Raw genomic sequence first — 20,021 nt, 5'->3', positions numbered from 1 at the left:
GGTAAGGAGTTGAAGCAGTTGGTTCCCTTCAGCGCGTTTAGGTCAGTGAGACACCCGTACTGGTCCCAGTATGACCCCCCCCATACCGGTCCGGCACAGGTCCCAGTGCATACGGCAGAACTGGTCCCTGTACTGGGACCAGCATGCATGCCTTATTGGGACGGTTTCTGGGGTATGTTCTGGGACCGGCCCCGGGACTAGTATGTGCGTCTTTCTGGGACCAGGGCTGGGGTCTGTGTCACGGAGTTACAGGTTTACGTGCTCGGGAACTTCTCTGTCTGGTGCACCGTGACTTCCCCTCCGGCCACGCTGTCACCGGGGCAAGGAGCCTGCTCGGCCTTGGCTTCTCCTGGGTTTGACCTTGGAGCAATCATCAGCCCACCCCTGTTCACCCCGTAAGCTCCACACTGCGAGTCCACCAGGAAGGGACAGCCGGGGAGGCCCTGCACCCCCACTTCACAGTCAGACCTGACTCTCAGCCAGCATTGCAAAACAGAAGGTGTATTAGTCGACGGGAACACAGCATAGGACAGATCTTGCCAGCAAAGAAATCAGGAACTTTCAGCAAAGTCCACCTTGGCGGGCAGGGGGTGCAGAGCCCCAGCCCTGCCCCCCGAGTCCCCAAACCCCAGACTGAACCAGTTCCAGCTGCCTGGCCTCAGCCACGCTGTTGCCCCTCCTCCTTCCTTTGTCTGTTTCCCGGGTCGGCAGGTCACCTGCTCTGCATTAACACCTGGCAGGGGAGATACTATGATCATGAAGAAAAAAGAACGGGGAGGACTTGTGGCACCTTAGAGACTAACACATGAATTTGAGCATAAGCTTTCGTGGGCTAAAACCCACTTCATCAGATGCATGCAGTGGAAAATACAAGTAGGAAGATTATATATATACACACAGAGAACATGAAACAATGGGGGTCTCTTAACAATGGTGGTCTCTTAACGAGAGTGATCAGCAGGAGAAAGAAAAAACCTTTTATAGTGATAATCAGGAGGGCCCATTTCCAACAGTTGACAAGAAGGTGTGAGTAACAGTAGGGGGGAAAATAAACAGGGGGAAATAGTTTTACTTTGTGTAATGACCCATCCACTACCAGGCTTTATTCAAGCCTAAATCAATGGTGTCCAGTTTGCAAATTAATTCCAGTTCAGCAGTTTCTCGTTGGAGTCTGGTTTTGAAGTTTTTTTTGTTGAAGAATTGCCACTTTTAGGTCTGTAATAGCTCACCTTAACTGATCACTCTCATTAGAGAGGGTATGGCAACACCCATTGTTTCATGTTCTCTGTGTATATCAAATCTTCAGACTGTATTTTCCACTGAATGCATCTGATGAAGTGGGTTTTAGCCCACGAAAGCTTATGCTCAAATAAATTGGTTAGGCTCTAAGGTGCCACAAGTCCTCCTGTTCTTTTTGCGGATACAGACTAACATGGCTGCTACGCTGAAACCTAGGATCATCAAGGTGGTTTTCCCAGGGTGAGGTTCATCCATTGCACAGCGGCTGTGCTGACCCCTGCGATTTCCCCAAATGCAGGAAACTCGACTGCATAATTAACACCACTGGCTGATTCTTGCAGAGGTTGGGGCCTGGCCACCAGTTGCCAGGCTATAGAGCATTGGCCGGTCTCTGTCCCAGGCAGCCAGTCACACCCTGCCCTCTAGGGGTCGCTGCAATGATCACACACTCTTACCCCGCCACCCAAATACATAGGGGAAACTGAGGCACACATACACAGTAGTCAGAGAAAACATTCAGAACATTCCCACTTTGTCATATCTCTCCCCGCCTTTGAGACCAAACTGAGTGGGGTCACTTAACCGGTGACCTGGGGAAGGTCAGGCCCCCCCCGTCTCTCTGACAAAGCATCAGCTAGAACATTGGCCCTCCCCTTAACATGGACCACCTCCCTCTCGTAATCCCGGAGGACCGGACTCCATCTCAGCAGCTTGGCACTGGCCCCTTTCATCTGGTGCAACCACATCAGAGGCAAGTGGTCCGTGTACACAGTAAAGCGCCGCCCAAATAGTCCTGGCTGCACTTCTTAAAGAGGCCACCCCATGGCCAGACAGCCCTTCTCTCTGTCCCAGTACGGCTCCCCCATGGGGACGTGGCGCACGCAGAGGCTGTGAGCCCGGCTGGACCGGTTTACTCCCTCGTTCTCCTCATTTAGCTGTTTGACGACCTTAAAGGGCCCGTCCCAGGCCGCTTGTAGCTTATTCTTCCCAGAGGAGAATTCGGGGTTTGTGGGGCCCTGGGCCAGAGCAAGTGGGGGCCTTTCCCCACCCCTTCTGCCTGCAGTCCCCCCTCTTTCCATCCCCCAGTGCTCCTGCCAGGGAAATGGAGTTGGGGCGCAGGGGCTTGCCCTGCCCCATCCCCACCCACCCGGTTCTCCTGCGTCTTGCAGAGGAGGTGGCCTGGCCATCAGCTGCCAGGCTACAGAGCGTTGGCCGGTCTCTGTCCCAGGCTGCCAGTCGCTCCTGCCCTCTAGGGGTCGCTGCCATGATCATACACTCTTACCCCGCCACCCAAACACTTGAGTGACGCATAGGGGAAACTGAGGCACGCACACAGTAGTCTGAGAAAACATTAAGAACATTCCTACTGTGTCACAGTACGTACTGGGAGCAGTACTGGGACCAGTATGGGCATCTTGCTGGGACCAGTATTGGGGTCTAACTGTTACCAGTATGGGGGTCTTACCAGGACCAGTAGAGGGGTCTGACTGGGACCAGGACGGGGACCAGCACGGGGACCAGCACTGGGGTATATACTGGGACCAGTATGTGACTAATAACGTTGGAGTTCTGGCTGAAGCTTCTCTTGCGCTCACAGCCGTCGGAGGGCCTCTTCCGCGTGTGGATTATTTTATGTCTAATGAGGTGTGGGCGCCGCGTGAAGGTTTTCCCGCACGCACGGCACTGATAGGGTCGCTCCCGGGTGCGGATTTTCTGATGCCTAATAAGGGTCGAACGTCCACGGAAGTTTTTCCCACCCTCAGCGCCGGTGTTTTTTCTCTCTCCGGTGAGGATTCTGTGCTGGCCTGTGGTTCCCTTGAGGTCTTTGTGAGTTGCCCGACAATTAACGGATTTACCCGCTTTCTCCCCTGGCCGCTGCCTCGCTGGCCTGTGCTGACGCTCACGAGATTTTCCTTGCTCAAGACGTCTGGACACACGCCCTTTGGCTCGTTGCAATACCATCCTGTGTGGTTTCACTTGCTCCACGTCCGTCTGCTGAAGAGTTCGCTCCCCGTTCTCACTCACCCTCCCACCGCCTGCTGGGATAGAGAGAGAAACCTCAGGAACAGGAATGGACAACCCATGTAAGTGTTGGGGAGACGGAAACAATCAGGAACTGAATTCCCCAAACTTTCCCCCATAGGGGAGAGAAAAGGGATCAATTCTGCTCCCACGTCCTATCCAAACACTCAGGAGGACAGGGAGGGAGCTACTGCCAGGTGTCAGTCAGGATGGGCAGGAAGCCATGAGCGATATCTGCCCCGAGGATATGACACATGCTGGGGACAATCCTGAACTGAGCGAGACCACAAGGTCTTTGTCGGGAATCGCAGATGGTTTAATTGTTCCTCACCTGGGCAGGCACCTCTCAGGATCCTTTGGTTTTCTGAGTCCTGGATATCTAGGACCCAGGGCTCTTCCCCTTGTTCCAGCTGGGAGATCACATCAGGTTTGGAAACTGAAAACCCTGCTCGGGGGAAAAAAAACCAGGGACATCAGGTGAATTCATGGGACACTTGCGAGAAAAAATATTGTTTTAACCCCAGGCCATTTTAAGGCAGTAAAAAACCAGGCCCAGCTCCCACGTTGCACAAAGGTGCTGGACACTCTGCCTTTGGGGGATTTAAGCATCCCCATCTCTCCTGTGACCACACAGGGCCAGACACTCATCCAACTCCTAAAACACAGCAAAGCTAATTCCATGTCCCAGGCAGTGATGACTCCAGACTGTGGGGAGGTCCCCCCGAGAAATGCTTTTTTCTGACAGAGAGAGGACCAGAGATTAGGAGAGCTGGAAGAGGGGAGCATTGGCTGGTGGGATTCATCACAGTGAGGAAGAAGAGGGAGCGCAGAGGCCCCAGAATGCCGTAAGTCAGAGATATTGTACGTCAGGAAAGCTCATTTTGAGGAAATAGGGACTCTAGTAAGTCAGGGGTAATGGAAGGGAGTATATGAACATCCCCCGGTGTGTGGATAACTCCAGTGAATTAGATTCTATGTTTTAGGAGCAACAGACCCTGATGCCTCTGGAAAGGAGAAAGCGAGAAAGAAGAATCAGGCCCTGCGGCTTCAGGAGGGACCGACTCAGAGATGCCAGGAACCTGCCGGGAAGACGGACTGTGGCTGCTGCAGATGGAGAGTGGGTGAAGTGAGACCCTTTCAGTCCCCAGAAGTTTCCCTACCAACCGAGGACATCACTAGAAAGCACACGTGTGTGGCAGGGATGGAGCGTATGGTCTTTGCGAGGAACAGGAGGTTTCAGCAAAGGTGGCTGGGTCACAGGGTGCAGGGAAGAGATGTGTGTGTGTGGTAGGGGGAGGCCCCGAGCCGTAGAGCGAGGAGAAGAGAATATAACATTTGAAAAAAGTACGTACACCAAAGTGAACCTGGACTGTCGTAAGAAGGGGCTGCAGGCTCTCTATCAATATGGCCTGGGCAGGGATTCTGGGTTTATGGTCTGGGATCCCCCATAGCTCCACATCCCCCAAACCTATGTCCCACTGACCCCCGCCACAAACTTCCCAGGTCTCCCTTGGTCCAATTTCCCCAACCCCCCACCGAGACAGAGCTGGAGCTGCGCCGTAATGTTGATGAATGCTGTGTGTTGACCTGGATATTAGCACATTAATTGTGTGAATAATTCGGTTTAGGAAAACTAGCAGAAAGGGAAGGCAAATGGCTCACGCTGAGACACACCGGGGTGGTCCCTTGTTAAGTGACAGTGCCCGGAAAGACCTGGAAGGAGACAGACGTGTAGCTATGATACCAGGTCGCCTTCTTCCTACCAATCTCCGCCCTCCCACCTCCTGAGACTCCTTGTGTTCCTTCCTTCCTTCCCGTTACCCACAGCCCTGCCAACTCATGACCCAAACCTCCCTCTGCCAGGCCGCCCAGGCCCAGTCTCCTCCCATTATTACTGACTATCAACTTCTCTGACGGTAGCTCCTTGTAGTCCCAGCTGTGGATCAGGGCCCCAGGGTGCCGGACATTTTACAAACACAGATCCCTGCCCGCAAAGGCTGACCATCTGAGAACGAGACGAGGGACAGGTGGGTACGGAGAGACGAGGGAGTGCAAGGAAACACCGGGACGACTGTTGGTCACCATGACGGGCCGTGGTCTTGGCACGCCACTAGTCTAGCCATTGTTATGTTTTTGTGGGCATCGTGGAGAAGAAGAGTGTGAAGGAGGGATGGGAAGGAGGAGACCGAGGCCGTCTCTGGATGTGCACGGGCAGCTCCCCCCAAAGCACAAGGAGCAACGTGGGAGAAGGCAGGAAGGGAACTGTTCGAAAAGGGAACGAGGGGGTGATGGAGGCTGGCGTCACGGGCTGTTCGGAGGCGGGAGTCAGAACAAGAGAGGACAGGCTGTGAAATGAGCAGCTTCTTTGCCGTGCCAGGGCCTCAGAGAGCCAGCGGAGGGATTCAAAGAGAGGGCCCTGTGCTGGGCCGATAGGGCCTTTCTCTTCGGACCGCCCCCGTTGGGGTAGGTAAGGGTTCGGTAAAGACCTGGGTACCTGGTATTAGGGAGTAAGGCATCGGCACAGACACGGACCATTGATAGCTACGGAGCCACCCTGCCTCCGGTCACGGCTGCCCGCAGGCGGTCCCACCTCGGGCCCGCTCAGCCGTCTGGTGGGACGCAAGCGAGGGGTCTCCAGGGCTCGGGGAGGGGTGGTGAAGGAATGGCTCAGAGGGAAGGTGAAGGGAGGGGAACAGTTTGCACGTCTCTGGTGGTGCGTGTGGAACAGGCTCCGTGTCAGAGCGAAGGCAGCTTCCGTTCCCCACGGGCGTGAGACTTTGTGCTACTCGGCTCCTGGGCTCTGTTCCCAGTGCAGGGCAGGGCACAGGGCTGGGGTGTGTGTCCCTGGCATGTTGGGGCGATGCTGAGACAGGGCAGAGTTAAGGTTACATTGTGGGGGTGACGTGAACCTTAACTCTTCATTTCCGCCTTCCAAGAACCGCGGGGACGGGAACCCTTACCGAGCGAGGCCACAGTCTCATAGGTCTCCTGCATGACGTCTCTGTAGAGGGCTCTCTGAGCGGGGTCCAGCAGAGCCCACTCTTCCTTCGTAAAATACACAGCCACCTCCTCGAAGGTCACCGGCCCCTGAAAGAGCAATAGCCCCTCACTCAGGACCTGCTGCCCCAGTGACAACCCCACTAGTCACCGGGGAACAGGGCCAACTCAATGCAAACTCTGGGAGGTTCACAGTCAGCAGAGTCCCACCCCCAGCTTGCTCAGAGCAGCCAGGAGGCATCGGGTGAGGGGAGAAAGAGAGAGATCCTCACCCCTCCTAGCAGAGAGAGGGAAACAGGATGTGACAAAGTGGGGGTTTATTCACCTGGTTATGTTGCATGAGAGTCTTACTGTCCTATGCTAATGCTCTGCGTTCCTCAGTTTCCCTTGTGTACTGCCCCAGGACGTCGGCGGTGGGAATTGGGTGTGTGGGTTTTGCTGAGGCCCTCGGGGCCGGTGGTGAGTTTGCCCAGCTGTCTGCATGTAGGTGATGGCCGGTGCCCTTCGTAACCTGAGCCCCAGGACAGGGATGTGACCAGGTGACACCTTTTGCCCCGGGAGGTGAGACAAAGAGATGGAGGAGCGGCATGAGGGGGGTGTCGGAGGTCGGGTCGCTGGAAGCGGGCAGTCTGCGTGGGGGGACTGGAAGAGGGGGAGTCCAGGGCATCTGGGCCAGGACTCCCAAGATGGACTTGGCTGAAAGTCACTGATTTCTGTGCTAACAAGCTCTGTTCTACGTCTAATAAACCTTCTGTTTTCCCGGCTGGCTGAGAGTCCCGTCTGATTGCGGAGTTGGGGGGCAGGACCCCCTGGCTTCCCCAGCACCCCGCCTGGCCAGACTCGCGGGGGGAAGCACACGGCGGGGCAGGGGAGGCTGAATGCTCCAAGGTCAGACCCAGGAAGGTGGAAGTCGGGTGAGCTTCTTGCCCTGAAGACAGGCTGCTCCCAGAGAGGAGGCTCCCCCAGAGTCCTGGCAGGCTCCGGGAGGGGGTTTGGGTGCGGGAGGAGCTCAGGGCTGGGGTTGGGGTTGGGGTGCGGGAGGGGGTATGGGGTGCAGGCTCCAGGAGGAGGTTTGGGTGTGGGAGGGGGTTCTGAGCTCGGGCAGGGGGTTGGGGTGCAGGAGGGGATGCGGGCTCCAAGAAGGAGTTAGGGTGTGGGAGGGGGCTCCATGCTGGGGCACAGGGGAGCGGGCTCTGGGTGGCACTTACCTCAGGGGGCTCCCTTGGTTCCTAGGCGGAGGCGCAGCCAGGTGGCTCTGCACAGTGCGCACTGCCTCCACCCACAGGCGGTTCCCGGCCAATGGGAACTGCGGAGCCAGCACACAGGGCGGGGTCAGTGCGTGAAGCCTCCCTGGCCACCTCTGCCCCTCAGAGCCACAGGGACATGTCACCGCTTCCGGGGAGCTGCGCAGAGCCAGGTAGGGAGCCTGCCAGCCCCACCAACCCGACTAACGGCCCAGGCAGAGCCGCCTGGCTCTCTTTTCGACCAGACGTTCGGGTTGAAAACAGGACACCTGGCAACCCTACCGGGTTGTACAGCTTTTCTGGGGAAACTCCCCCCTTCCTCCCAGCCAGCCTGAGTTAGCCCTCCAGCTCCCTGAGCTGTGTCTTCAAGGGTTTGGGGGTTTTACTACCTGCCGCCTATTAAATCTGTGGACAGACTTGCCACGTGCTCCCCTGCGTGAGTCGCTCGAGCTGTCAGCCAAGTTGCTAACCGTAGTCACTGGCCGTCAAGGCTCCTCGGGAGTCCGCCGGCCCACGGGACTCTTGCATTTTGCATTTGCTGCGTCAGGACACGTGACTGGAGACATTCGTGGGTATTATTATTCGTGGGCGTGGGCAGCAGTGACCCTGACTATGGGGTTTTACCCGGTTACGTGCTATTTACCTCCTGGTTAATAAAACTGCGTTAAATACACAGGGACTCCTCTACACTCTGGCCGGCGGCTCCAGCACTGGGGAGCTGGTAATTTTTCCCAACGGCGGGGGGGGGGGGGGTGTTTGTGTTGTTTCCTGTTGCACAAATTTGGGAACTTCCACCCCCAAACCTCATGGGTCTGTTCCTGGAATCACGGGCCCGGCTGAAACAAGCCCTTGCAGGTGGGTCACACCCTGGCCCCCTCCTTTTATCCACCCTGGGTGTTTCCTGCCCTCTCCTACCTCCAGACCAAACTCCCCACAAGTTTCTCCCTCCTGGGGAGTTACTGCTCCTCTCCCTCCACCAGGATCCCTACCTGAGCGGGCTCCATGGCCCCTGTTTCCGCTCCCTGTCCCCGGGGAGGCTGGGACCAGCCGGAGCAAGGCATGGCCGGGGCTCGGCAGCCTGGGGGGGGAAAGGGGGGGCAGTCAGAGCAGGGTTGAGTTCACGTCACAGCACAGTTCCCCCCCAGGGGCTTTTCCCTGCAGACAAACCTTGTAGCTGGGGCCAGGCTGAGAAAACGCTTGGTCCCGTTTTTATTCCCCGGCCCCAGCCCCCTCCCAGCAGCACGAAACTGAGGGAGATTTTGAAACTCTCCCAGTGACACAGACTCTGACCCAAAGGGCAGAAGAGAGCAGAACCGCAGGAGTCCTTTGGGGGGATTTCCCCAGACCTGGCCCCGCCCTACCCACCACCTCATCCGAGGCTTAATTTGCCCCCGGGGTTGCCAGGGCCGAGTGAGTCCGCTGTGAAAAGTGATACTTGTATGTTGCTTAATATCATTTTTCACGGCCTCCCAGCCAGCTAACAAGTCGGCTGCTGTGAGAGGTGATATTAACCGACGGACGAATCTCACTTTTCACAGACGCAGGCTGACTAGCTAGCCAGAGTAAAAAAAAAAAATTTAACCAAAAAATCAAAAGAAACAACAAAAAAAGACAAGAACATACAGAGCCCCTTATCGGCATTTCTCGTCTGCTTAGGTCCAGTAAAGAATAGAGACCACTATGTGTTATTATTTATTATTGAGTCTACAAAAAAGACCCAGCCCAAATAAATTGCTATGATTTGGACATGGGCATGTGCGTATTTATTTGGTTCTTTTCCCCCCTCTAAAGTTAATTAAGGATTTTCAGGAAAAATTGCCAGGCAAGAATTGGTGGCCGCATTCTGTGGCTACCAAAACATTTGTGGTGCGAATCCCTGGAGGGTGACCAGATGCCCCATTTTGGCCCCGGATGTCTTGACTTTTTTTTTTTTGGCAAAAGTAGGCATTTGGGCAAACAGGACAGATGCCAACTTTTGCCCAAAAGAGCCTTGGGGGAAGGGTGAGCAGCGGGGGTTCAGGGGGGCTCGGGCCAGTTCCACACGGAGGGGGAAGGGAAGCATGCCAGGGCCACTGGGCATGGGCCCCATGGGCACGTGTGCTAATCCACCCCCGTTTTGGAGCTACTCCCAGAGGAGCGGGCCTCTGCCAGCTTATCACCTGATCCATGCGGCCGAGATCAAAGGCCCCAGCTGAATCTAGAAAAGACTGAACTGTTTGCGGCCGCTCTGGTTATGAGCTAAGGCTGTTCTCAGCTGGTAACCAGAAACCTTGGTGGGGTTTGAAGGGCCGACTCCTGCCAGGCCCTGGGGGAGCATTGGGTGTGTTGGGGGGGAGAGGAGCTCTGGTAAGCTTTTTAGCAGGCCTGTAGGTTCTTTTATTGTTTAAATGTTCTCTCTGTAATGTTTTCCCCTTAAGAATAAGTGTTTGCTCATAAAGCTTTGCGTGGCACCATATAACTGCAGGCCGTGATGCTGTTCACAGCAGCTGGAGAAAAAGCCGGGTACACACGCTGGCCTGTTCGGGTAGTCTGGCTTGCTGGGAATATCACTGTATAGGCAGGGAGCTGTGCGGCCAGGAAACACACCGGTCCGGAGGGAGAAAGCAGCAGGTCTCTGCCCAAGAGAGGTGACTGCGAGGAGCCAGAAGCCTAAGCATGGGCCAGGAGGGGGAACACAGGTGCAGGTCCCAGATCTGTGACACAGATTCGATACCTGCACCCCCTGCCAGCCATTCACGCAGGCAGAGGGAGCCCTGGGCGATGCTTTCACCGGAGGATGGAGGGCACGGAGGAGCCACAATAGTTAAGAAACTTCCAGCCCTGTCCCTGACCAATAATGGCCACTGACCCACCCCAGAGGTGGCTGCATCTCAGTGCTGGGGGAAGGCATAACTGGCTGGCTGGCTTTATTATAGCCTGCCTTTATTTACTGGCTTGCTGTTTGTTTTGTTATATTTGGCTTCTGTTTTTCTTTGGCTCACTCTATTATGTCTGGCTGTACAGCAAGGAACCCACAGGCCTGCACCCTGCGTGACCAGCTTAATCCAGTTAGCGGAACTGCGGTAAAGTCGGCTTGTGGCCTTCGGCGTAGAGAGATGGCCTCATGGATACGCTTTCTGATTTTGCAGAACTAGGTACGTTTACCGAAAGAAAAGAAAAGAAAAGAAAAGAAAAGAAAAGAAAAGAAAAGTTGGGACTTCCCAGTGACCCCAGAGTACGCGGCAGGCGCATGGAAGTCACCCCCAGAAAGCAGTCCAGACAAGAAGGCGCAGGTTTCGAGAACGAGCTCCTGGGTATTAACAGGTGTGACCGTGCTCGCCTGAAGAGCGGGGGCACCCCGGCATTGTGGGGTGAGGCGACTGGATTTGTCCAAGGAAGGCTGGGCACTGACGTGACTATCCAGGATTGGGCAAAGACCCTGTCAGGGGCAAACCACCATGGGGAAGCAGCTTTTCCCACCCCGGCTTGGCCTCCTTCCCCGGAGGCCCCCGCCGGACGCTCCTCTCTGCCCCCTCCTGCCTTGAGGGCGAGCCGCGGGCGGAGAGCCGGTGGGGCCGCAGTCCGGGCACCGGTGGCCCCCCTACTCTCAGGAGTTTCTGGCAGTCGTGCTCCAAAGGGGGGGTGCGTTCTTGCCCCGTTTGGGGCTAAGCCTTTCCCACCCGCTCTGTTATTCCCCATCAGTCTCGAGAGCATTGGGGAAGCCGGACGGTCGGACTCCTCTGGCATGCCAGAGCCGAGGCTGGTTCTCGGCCTCTTACCACCAGGCCCCTCACGAAGGGGGCGGTGTGTGGGGTGTGGGGGCTAATCTGGGACGTGTCTGCGAAGATGATCTCGCAGGTAGCCCCAGAACTCTTGTTATTTCTTTTGGGCTTTGTGGCTTGGAGCTTTGGTGGCTTTTCTATTACTTTTAAGAAGAATCTCTAAGGCTGTGTTTTGCCCTCAGCCACCCACCCCGAGGGCCCCTGCAAAACGCTGAACTCTCTGTATTTAATTCTGTGTGGCCTGACTCAGGGACAAGACCCTTATTATCTTCGGGTCAGGTCAACGGGCACAATATACCAACCTCTAAAATCAGACACCGAAGGAACCTCTCCTGGGGGGACCACTGGTCGCGGGGTTTGGGGATCCTCTCGTCATAGGGTTTCAAGCCAGCAGGGACCCCCTGGTCTTCTGGCCTTGGTTCCTGTATATCAGAGGCCACCATCCCCACCCAGCAGCGCACACTAAACCCAACAACTGACCTGAGACCAGAGTCTCTCAGCCCACAGGAGCCTAAACTATTCTGCGCTGCAGGGAGAAGTGAGGAGGGACTGCGGGGTGCTGATGGCCCCTGGCACGGCAGGGAAATGAGTGAGTGAGATGCACCCCGTTAATCGTGGAGAGTGACCCACATGCGGCAGAGCAAGGGCAGACCCCCCCCATGGTCACTGCCAGTCTGATGTGGGGGGAAATTCTCTCCAGACCCCACACACCGCAATCGGTTGGACCCTGGGCACGTGAGCAAGAACCTGCCAGCCAAGCACCCGCGAGAGGGAATGTTTGGTGCCACCCCAGAGCCCCGACCCCACCCCACCCCGTGTCCCGTCTCCAGCCATGGCCGTCTCCCATGCTTCGGAGGAAGGAGACAAAAAGCCCAGATCTATTTGGGCAGGGAGGCAATCCCTTCTTCACGCCTGCAGGGCCCGGCTGAAGCCCTGAAGTTGGAGCTTTGGGGAACGTGACACCCCCGTCACACAATGCAACTCCGAAATCTGTCCAGCTCTCACTTACAAGTAGTTACTTGGTCTGCCGCCCTGCCCCAAGGGGAGTGACCCCCTCAGCCTGCCCCATCGGGGGGGAAAGGAAAGGGTCCAGCCAGCTGTCCGGTTAGCAGCTGGGAGACACTGATCCCCCAAATATGGTGAGGCCTCTGGTTTTGAGGTCTACTAAATATAGGACAAGTCACTCTAATCAGCCACCATTTAAATGGAGATAAAAGGGGACATAAACGAGAGGGCAAAGCCGATCACTGGGGAATCCAGCCCCCTGCCACCTCCCCTGTGGAGAATGACTCAGGGGGGCAAATTTCCTCCGGAAAGGGGAAAGTGTGGTCATTAAAGGACAAGGGGGGGGAACAACTCCAAACCTGGGCAGATTTTATCTGACCTTTGATCATTACACCGAAAATAGCAAAACCTGCGGTTTGGGATCAGTGGTTACTAACGAAAGGAAAAGGTGGAAACTAAGGAATTTCGGATCAATTTTCACTAATGAGAGAGGAAACTGGGACAGTGTCAGGGATTTTATGTCAATAATTGACAATCAGTGGAGGTAAAACGTGAGCTAATGGATTATCAATCTTTTACCAAGAGAAAGAGAGGGGGACGTTACCAAGGACTCTGTGTCAATATTCAATAATCTGAGGAAAGGGGCCAAATGCAAAAGGTTTCATATTAACGTTTTATAATTAGAAAGAAAACCGGGCCGGGGGGGGAGATCCACGTGCATTTTATAGCCCTATGCGACAGAGAGAAATGGGGGAAGACGTGGGGAGAATTTTATCAATATTGGAGAGAGAAACAGCAAAACCATTCCCCTCCTTGTCAAATTCAGAGGTGATTTCATCACCACCCCCCTTCCTGCTGCTTTGGGAACCCTTCTCTTCTCCTCTCCTTGCAATTTCCTGACTCCGTGGAGACGGTTTCAATCTACCGCATTTCACTCTGTCTCTTCCCTCCCTTTCTTCTTGCACCCCCCCTTCCCTCCCGGACACCTTCAGACCCCCAGAGGGGAAACCCCAGCAGGGACGGGTCTGCCCACCAGCCCCCCACACACACATGCCCTATGTTGCCTCTGGGGCAGATCCTGGCACCAGCATGAAACCCAGCTCCCATTGCCCCTGCAGACGCAGGCAGGCGCCGGGAGCAGATTCCCAGGGGCTGTCAGCTCTGCGGCCCCCTGCGTAACACTTCTGGCTGGGATGATTTAGCTGGGGATTGGTCCTGCTTTGAGCAGGGGTCTTGGACTAGATGCCTCCCTTCCAACCCTGATCGTCTAGGCGTCGATGAGAGCCACCAATTCCCGCACTTTCCCCGAAGGTCTCTCCATCAGCTGGGGGGCTCGTCCTAGCCAGAGAAATTCCCCACCCCGGCTGGGCCCGGGGGAAGTCTCTCCCCAGCTCGGACGGGGTGGGGAAGCAGCAGGGGCTTGGACATTGCTCCAGGACGTGCCCAGGGTCCGATCTCTGGTCTCCGGATCCCTGCCTCCCCCTCCCCGCAGCCCCCCGCTCTCAGCTGCGCCAGCCCCTCCACCCCATCTTGTGGGCCCCCCCAATACCTACGCCGAGGGCAGGGCGCACCGGGGCAGGGGCTTTCTCCGCTGGGTCTCAGCAGCCAGGCCCAGGCCGGTCTGCGAAGGGTGAGCTCCCGGGGGGGGAAATGAGTCACTTCCTCGCACAAGCTCATGTCCTGGTTGCTGACTCCCCCCTTGCCCAGAGAGCACAAGATCCCCTCTCCCCCCAGCCCCCCATAGTCACACACCCCGTCTCAGGCCCCTGCCCCCCCATCAGATTTCAGATTTGGGAGGGGGCTAACTTTAATTGTGATTCCAGGGGCTGCTTAAGCTTAAACGCTTCGGTTTTTCTTCCAGATAATAGGGGAGGGGGTCAACCAAAAATTGTAACTCAAAGGAGGGGGCTCAGCTCAAAAACGTGCAAAACCACTCAGGGGGCAGGGAGGGGGGTATCTGGGGGCTGGGAGGGGGTAGCTGGGGGCTGGGTGCGGGTGGGGGGGTAGCTCAGGGGGCAGGGAGGGGGGTAGCTCAGGGGGCTGGGTGAGGTTGGGGGGCTGGCTCAGGGTGCAGGGAGGGGGGTAGCTCGGGGGGCTGGGTGCAGGGGGGGGTGGCTCAGGGGGCAGGGAGGGGGGTGGCTCGGGGGGCTGGGTGTGGGTGGGGGGCTGGCTCAGGGGGCAGCTCAGGGGGTTGGGTGTGGGTGGGGGGCTGGCTCAGGGGGCAGGGAGGGGGGTAGCTGGGGCTGGGTGTGGGTGGGGGGCTGGCTCAGGGGGCAGGGAGGGGGGTAGCTGGGGGCTGGGTGCAGGTGGGGGGCTGGCTCAGGGGGCAGGGAGGGGGTAGCTGGGGGCTGGGTGCAGGTGGGGGGCTGGCTCAGGGGGCAGGGAGGGGGGTAGCTCAGGGGGCAGGGAGGGGGTAGCTGGGGCTGGGTGCAGGTGGGGGGTGGCTCAGGGGGCAGGGAGGGGGGTATCTGGGGGCTGGGTGCGGGTGAGGGGCGGCTCAGGGGGCAGGGAGGGGGGTATCTGGGGGCTGGGTGCGGGTGAGGGGCGGCTCAGGGGGCAGGGAGGGGGGTATCTGGGGGCTGGGTGCAGGTGGGGGGCTGGCTCAGGGGGCAGGGAGGGGGTATCTGGGGGCTGGGTGCGGGTGGGGGGCGGCTCAGGGGGCAGGGAGGGGGGTATCTGGGGGCTGGGTGCAGGTGGGGGGCTGGCTCAGGGGGCAGGGAGGGGGTATCTGGGGGCTGGGTGCGGGTGGGGGGCTGGCTCAGGGGGCAGGGAGGGGGGTATCTGGGGGCTGGGTGCGGGTGGGGGGCTGGCTCAGGGGGCAGGGAGGGGGGTAGCTCAGGGGGCAGGGAGGGGGTAGCTGGGGGCTGGGTGCGGGTGGGGGGCGGCTCAGGGGGCAGGGAGGGGGTATCTGGGGGCTGGGTGCGGGTGGGGGGCTGGCTCAGGGGGCAGGGAGGGGGGTAGCTCAGGGGGCAGGGAGGGGGTAGCTGGGGGCTGGGTGCGGGTGGGGGGCGGCTCAGGGGGCAGGGAGGGGGGTAGCTGGGGCTGGGTGCAGGTGGGGGGCTGGCTCAGGGGGCAGGGAGGGGGTAGCTGGGGGCTGGGTGGGATGCAGCAGGGGTGGGGTGGGAGGGGCAGCATCTTTCCTCCTGCTCCACAAATCCCTCGGGGGAAGGGCCCCGCCCTCCCTCAATGAATGGGGGTGGCCCATTTCCAGCAGTCGACAAGCAGGTGTGAGGAACAGTGTAGGGGGAAAATTACCTCGGGGTGGGGGGGGGGGATAGTTTTACTTTGTATAATGCCCCACCCTCCCGTTACTCACACCTTCTTGTCCACTGTTGGAAACGGGCCGTCCTGATGATCCTGGTCATAGCCCCCCTTAGCCGATCCCTCTGGTGACGGTGTGTATGGTCACCCCCATTGCTTCCCGGTCTCTGTGTGAACGCAAATCTCCCCCTGTATTTGCCACTCCATGCATCCGAGGAAGCTTATACTCCCGAAAGCTCATGCTCAAATAGGTTGGCCAGTCTCTACGGTGCCACAAGGACGCCTCGCGCTTTCTCCCAGAGCTGGCAATGGCCCCTTGCATGTGGGGGGCAGATGCCGTGGGTATCCTGCAGCCCCACGTCTGACCTGCCCAGTACGGACCAGCTGGGAACAGAGAAACTGCAGAAGGTGGCAAGTGGTGTCCGAGTGTTCACCTTTTCCCACGGCCCCTCTGCCGTTCTTTGCTCTCCCCTGGGTTAAGGGGCCTGGGCTGGGGTTGGGGGGGGTCGAGGCTGGATTTGCGGGAGATACATTTAGGAGGCATTTCCTAACAGGACAAGAGGGGAGATGCCGTACAAGGAGAAGCCTCCCAAGAGCTGCCCAGGGACCGGAGCCCACTTCTGGTGAGCCTGGCCGTGAACCTCTCCCAGCCACGGGGATATAACCTCCTGTTCTGTGAGGGGAGTGGGGTCTAGTGGCTGGAGCTGGGGGGAAATGGAAATCGGGACTCCGGGGTTGTATCTTGTCTTGTGGGAGGAAAGTGGCATGTAGTGGCTAGAACATGGCGGGGCGGGGGAAGGGCTGGGAGCCAGGACTCCTGGGTCTCTCCTGGCTCCGGGAGGGGAGTGGGGTCTAAGGGGTTACAGGAGGTTCGCACTGGGCACCACGGTTCCCTAAGGCCCCATATCACATCCCCTGGGGAGCAGGGCTGAGCTGCTCACAGGGTCCGGAGGCCGAGCCGAGTTCCCTTCTCCACCCTCAGGATGTTGCGAAAGAGAAACAGAAGAAGGTGGGAGCTTTGCCAGGCCCCATGGTTTGGCTGGGGTGTGACAAAGCCCAGCCACCCCCCACCCCCCACTGCAGAAAGGCAGGGGGGCTGCACGGGAGGCAGGGGGGTCTGAGCTGCTGTTCTACACCAGGAAGTGGGGTGGATCCGGGGGCCTGGGGGTCAGGACTCCTGGGTTCTGTCCCTGGCTGCGGGAGGGATGCGGAGTCAGAACAGGGGGAAATGGGCGTCAAAGAGACGATAAATCACTTTTCAGAGGACACGTGCCCTGAAGAATCATGGTCTCGGTCAGCCCCTAGGTTCTGGTGTTGTAGAAAGAGCCTGGAGCCGTGAGTCTGGGGCAAGGTCTGAGGCCTGAACCCAGAGGCTGTGAACCATAATCAGGCCACGTATAAAAGCAGATGTTTACAGGTTCACCATCCAGTACGTGAACTGCAGACATTGATCCAGGGGGCGAACACGGACAATCAGCCTGGCCACGCGTAACACGGAGGTCTGCTGAATGAACCTGCTGCGTGATCGGCTAAGAACATCGGCGCTCCAAGGACAGAAGCTCCGAGCGGCGCTCCCGAGGTACCGACACTCCAGCCCTTAACCCCACGGGGTCGTACTCCCGCGGTCTGCTGAATTGCACGCTCTAAAAACACACACACACACACGCGCCAACTGACCACACCGGTTCCCCGACCACGGGCCCGGTAAGTGGCGAGCTGTCCTGTGCGGGAATCGCGATCTAACATGACAGAAAACGCTGAGCTAGGGAACCCCCTTTTCCCCTCCCTTCAAATCCCCACAGAGTTTGGGTAACGAGTAAAAGTGCCCCATAGGAGTGGTAAAAAACACAGTGGGGAAACACGGACGGGAATTTGCCAGGGCGCGTAACAGACACAAAGGAAAAGTTAGAAAATAACAATTGAGGCAACACAAAAGCAACAGACGCTGGGGGAACAAATTCAGGGTTAGCCAGAACACTCCTCTCAGAGCCAGGACAAAAACGGGGGATACAGGTTCCCAACGGCTTTAACCCAGGGACCCTCACTCAGAGCTAATAAGATTACCAGCAGGAGAGTGGGGTGGGAGGAGGTATTGTTTCATGGTCTCTGTGTATATAATGTTTTCTGCAGTTTCCACAGTATGCATCCGATGAAGTGAGCTGTAGCTCACGAAAGCTTATGCTCAAATAAATTGGTTAGTCTCTAAGGTGCCACAAGTACTCCTTTTCTTTTTGCGAATACAGACTAACACGGCTGTTACTCTGAAACCTAAGATAACCTCCTGTCTCAAATATTTTTAAATACAGGTTAAGTTTTCCTGTACGTCTTCTTTGAGTTGCTAAGTTCACAGCCGTTGCCTGTACTTTTAAGATAACTTGACAAAGTTAATTCACTTCTCTTGGCTCAGGTCTCCCTCCCGTCCTGGGTTGGTCCCCCCCACTTCTGCTTTCTCTTTGTTTTAAGGGTTGTAGTGATGACAGAGACCTTCCCTGCTGAAAAAGAGGAAGCAAAACAAAACAAAGCGAAAACAAGTGGACCCCGTAAGGGTAGATAAGTCCAGTGAACCGATTACGTGACCCCCTGCTTCAGGGATGCAGCGGCTGGAAATACTCACAGGGACTCCTCACTGAAGGGCCTCCCTTGTTTCAATTAGGGAACAGGCTCGTTTAAAGTTGTGCAAGGCCCCCTTCCCATGTCGTTTGGCGGCCGCCCGCCCGCTTCGTCCCCGGCTTGCAGGAAGAGCAGCCCGTCGCAGCGAGCTGGGGGGGGCTTGGAAGCAGGGGGGGCCGGCAGCCCCCCTCTCAGCTCCCCTAAGCTCCCGGTGCAAAATTAATTAGGCTACCAATTGCCAGCAGTTCAGCTGTCCGCCCCCCCCCCCGGCCTGCGTGCTGCTCCTGCCCGGGAGCTGCTCCCCGGAGCCTCCTGCTTGCTGGGGGGAGAGGGGTGCTGCGGTCAGGGTGCCCCCCTCCCTGGGGGCTCAGGACGGAGGGAGCTCGCTGGCAGCAGCTGGGTCTGCACTTGCTGAGCTCCTTAAAAAGGCAATGTACTTGGAGTGGGGGGGTCATCGTACTGAAAGGGGCAATGCGCGTCTCTCTCACACACTGGGTGTGTGTCTCTGTCTCTCCCTGCCATGCTGTCTCCCCCCGCCCAATTCGGGCTGCCTTGTGGAGTGTGATGCTACATTAATAACAAACATGTTAACCCCTGAGGGCTCAGCCGAGTGCGAATTCATCATTTAGCAGCAAGGCATTCCCTGGGAAATATCCCACCCTCCGGCTCCTCCACCTCAACCAAGCTTCACAATCAGCATTGCCGTGTGCCAGTATTACACTGAAACAACGAGGAGTCCGGGGGCACCTTAAAGACGAACACATTTGTTTGGGCGTAAGCTTTTGTGGGTAAAAGCCCCACTTCTTCAGATGCATTAAAGAGTATTAAACTGTTTAAAACTTTTACTGCGTGTATCTGAAATATAGTCTTCTGTCTGGCGCAAAAAATTTCCCTGGCACCTAATCTCCCCTATTTACATTCATTCTTATGGGGAAATTGGACTCGCTTAACATCGTTTCGCTTAAAGTCGCATTTTTCAGGGACAGAACGAGAACGTTAAGTGAGGCGCTCCTGGGCTTTCTTGAAGACGTGGTTGCCAAGCACAGGAAACATTAACGTTGCTTCTAATCCTAACCGCTGACTAGTGTTTGAAAATTGGGTTTTTCTTACTTCCATTGAATGGCATCCTTTATATAACTGTACGTTTGCTTCGTACACCATTTTGTGTTGTCGGCTGTCTGTGTCACGTGACTCCTTTCTTTGTTTTTTATTCTGTTGCGACAAAAGCCAATTTTTAACATACACGTGGTATCACACTATTTTACTATTGCGGTGTAACCACCAGACTACCAATTCATACTTCGTTTGGAAAATTCCCAAAGGCCTCATTTATAAATAGGTGTGCGTGTAGTTTTGTCTCGACAAATAATGCGATTGCAAACACAAATAATTTCCACAGTATGCATCCGATGAAGTGAGCTGTAGCTCACGAAAGCTTATGCTCAAATAAATTGGTTAGTCTCTAAGGTGCCACAAGTCCTCCTGTCCTTTTTGTGGATACAGACTAACACGGCTGTTACTCTGAAACCTGCCTTTTATTAATCACAGGTGGGTTTTTTAGTCACAGGGGAAACCGTAACATTAGTGCCTGGGTAATATTAGTAAAATGTCAGTTTCTTTATAAATGTGATTGCTCCTTTATTAAATATTAACATACAGTTATAAAAATGTTTGTTAAAACACATAACAATATACACGATGTCTGGTTATGTGGCAAAGTATTAATGCTAACCAAACAATTTCAGCAGGTTTCCTCCTTTGCCTCTCAAACACAACCCAGTGTCATGAAAGTTTAATACAGTCAAAGGGTTTGCCCAGACCCGTATTTAAAATTCATTTTGCTTCAATTTAATACTTTTTTCTTTCAGGTTATGCTAAGGGG

The 20,021-nt window shown here is 56.4% G+C and overlaps 4 protein-coding genes and 1 pseudogene across 6 annotated transcripts in view; 2 read left to right on the top strand and 3 right to left on the bottom strand.

Annotated features, from left to right (window-relative positions):
• LOC102934530 (zinc finger protein OZF) overlaps window positions 1-20,021 on the top strand; it is a 1,287,564-nt gene that overhangs the window by 438,569 nt on the left and 828,974 nt on the right.
• LOC102930400 (zinc finger protein 501) overlaps window positions 1-20,021 on the bottom strand; it is a 1,110,025-nt gene that overhangs the window by 410,686 nt on the left and 679,318 nt on the right. The window lies entirely within an intron of this gene.
• Window positions 1-20,021, bottom strand: part of LOC102937091 (zinc finger protein 135) — a 426,373-nt gene that overhangs the window by 344,801 nt on the left and 61,551 nt on the right. The gene's annotated exons all lie outside the window — the stretch shown is intronic.
• Window positions 1,330-13,914, bottom strand: LOC119564648 (zinc finger protein 19-like). 2 transcript variants are annotated; one of them, XM_043537549.1, is made up of 4 exons: window positions 13,822-13,914; window positions 6,222-8,580; window positions 3,593-3,706; window positions 1,330-3,275 (listed from the first exon to the last, which is right to left on the bottom strand). In XM_043537549.1, exons 2-4 carry the CDS (start codon window positions 6,253-6,255, stop codon window positions 2,701-2,703), a joined length of 723 nt encoding a protein of 240 aa, XP_043393484.1. In that variant the 5' UTR covers window positions 6,256-8,580; window positions 13,822-13,914; the 3' UTR covers window positions 1,330-2,700. The 2 variants fall into 2 exon arrangements, with proteins under 2 accessions (XP_043393484.1, XP_043393483.1); XM_043537548.1 differs by lacking the exon at window positions 13,822-13,914 and having other exon boundaries at window positions 1,330-3,278; window positions 6,222-7,198.
• Window positions 1,425-1,559, top strand: LOC114021862 (annotated as a pseudogene).

This window comes from Chelonia mydas, chromosome 28, assembly GCF_015237465.2.
Source record: "Chelonia mydas isolate rCheMyd1 chromosome 28, rCheMyd1.pri.v2, whole genome shotgun sequence".
Taxonomy (NCBI): domain Eukaryota; kingdom Metazoa; phylum Chordata; order Testudines; family Cheloniidae; genus Chelonia; species Chelonia mydas.
This window is presented reverse-complemented; position numbering and strand designations above follow the sequence as displayed.

What these genes read in the sequence shown, in the direction of transcription:
- LOC119564648 (XM_043537548.1), bottom strand. Translation starts at nt 6,255, where the DNA reads ATGCAGGAGACCTATGAGACTGTGGCCTCGCTCG. An exon ending in TGAGACTGTGGCCTCGCTCG is followed by an intron (nt 3,707 to 6,221) that starts GTAAGGGTTCCC and finishes TCCCCCGAGCAG; the next exon opens with GGTTTTCAGTTTCCAAACCT. An exon ending in CCTGAGAGGTGCCTGCCCAG is followed by an intron (nt 3,279 to 3,592) that starts GTGAGGAACAAT and finishes TCTCTATCCCAG; the next exon opens with CAGGCGGTGGGAGGGTGAGT.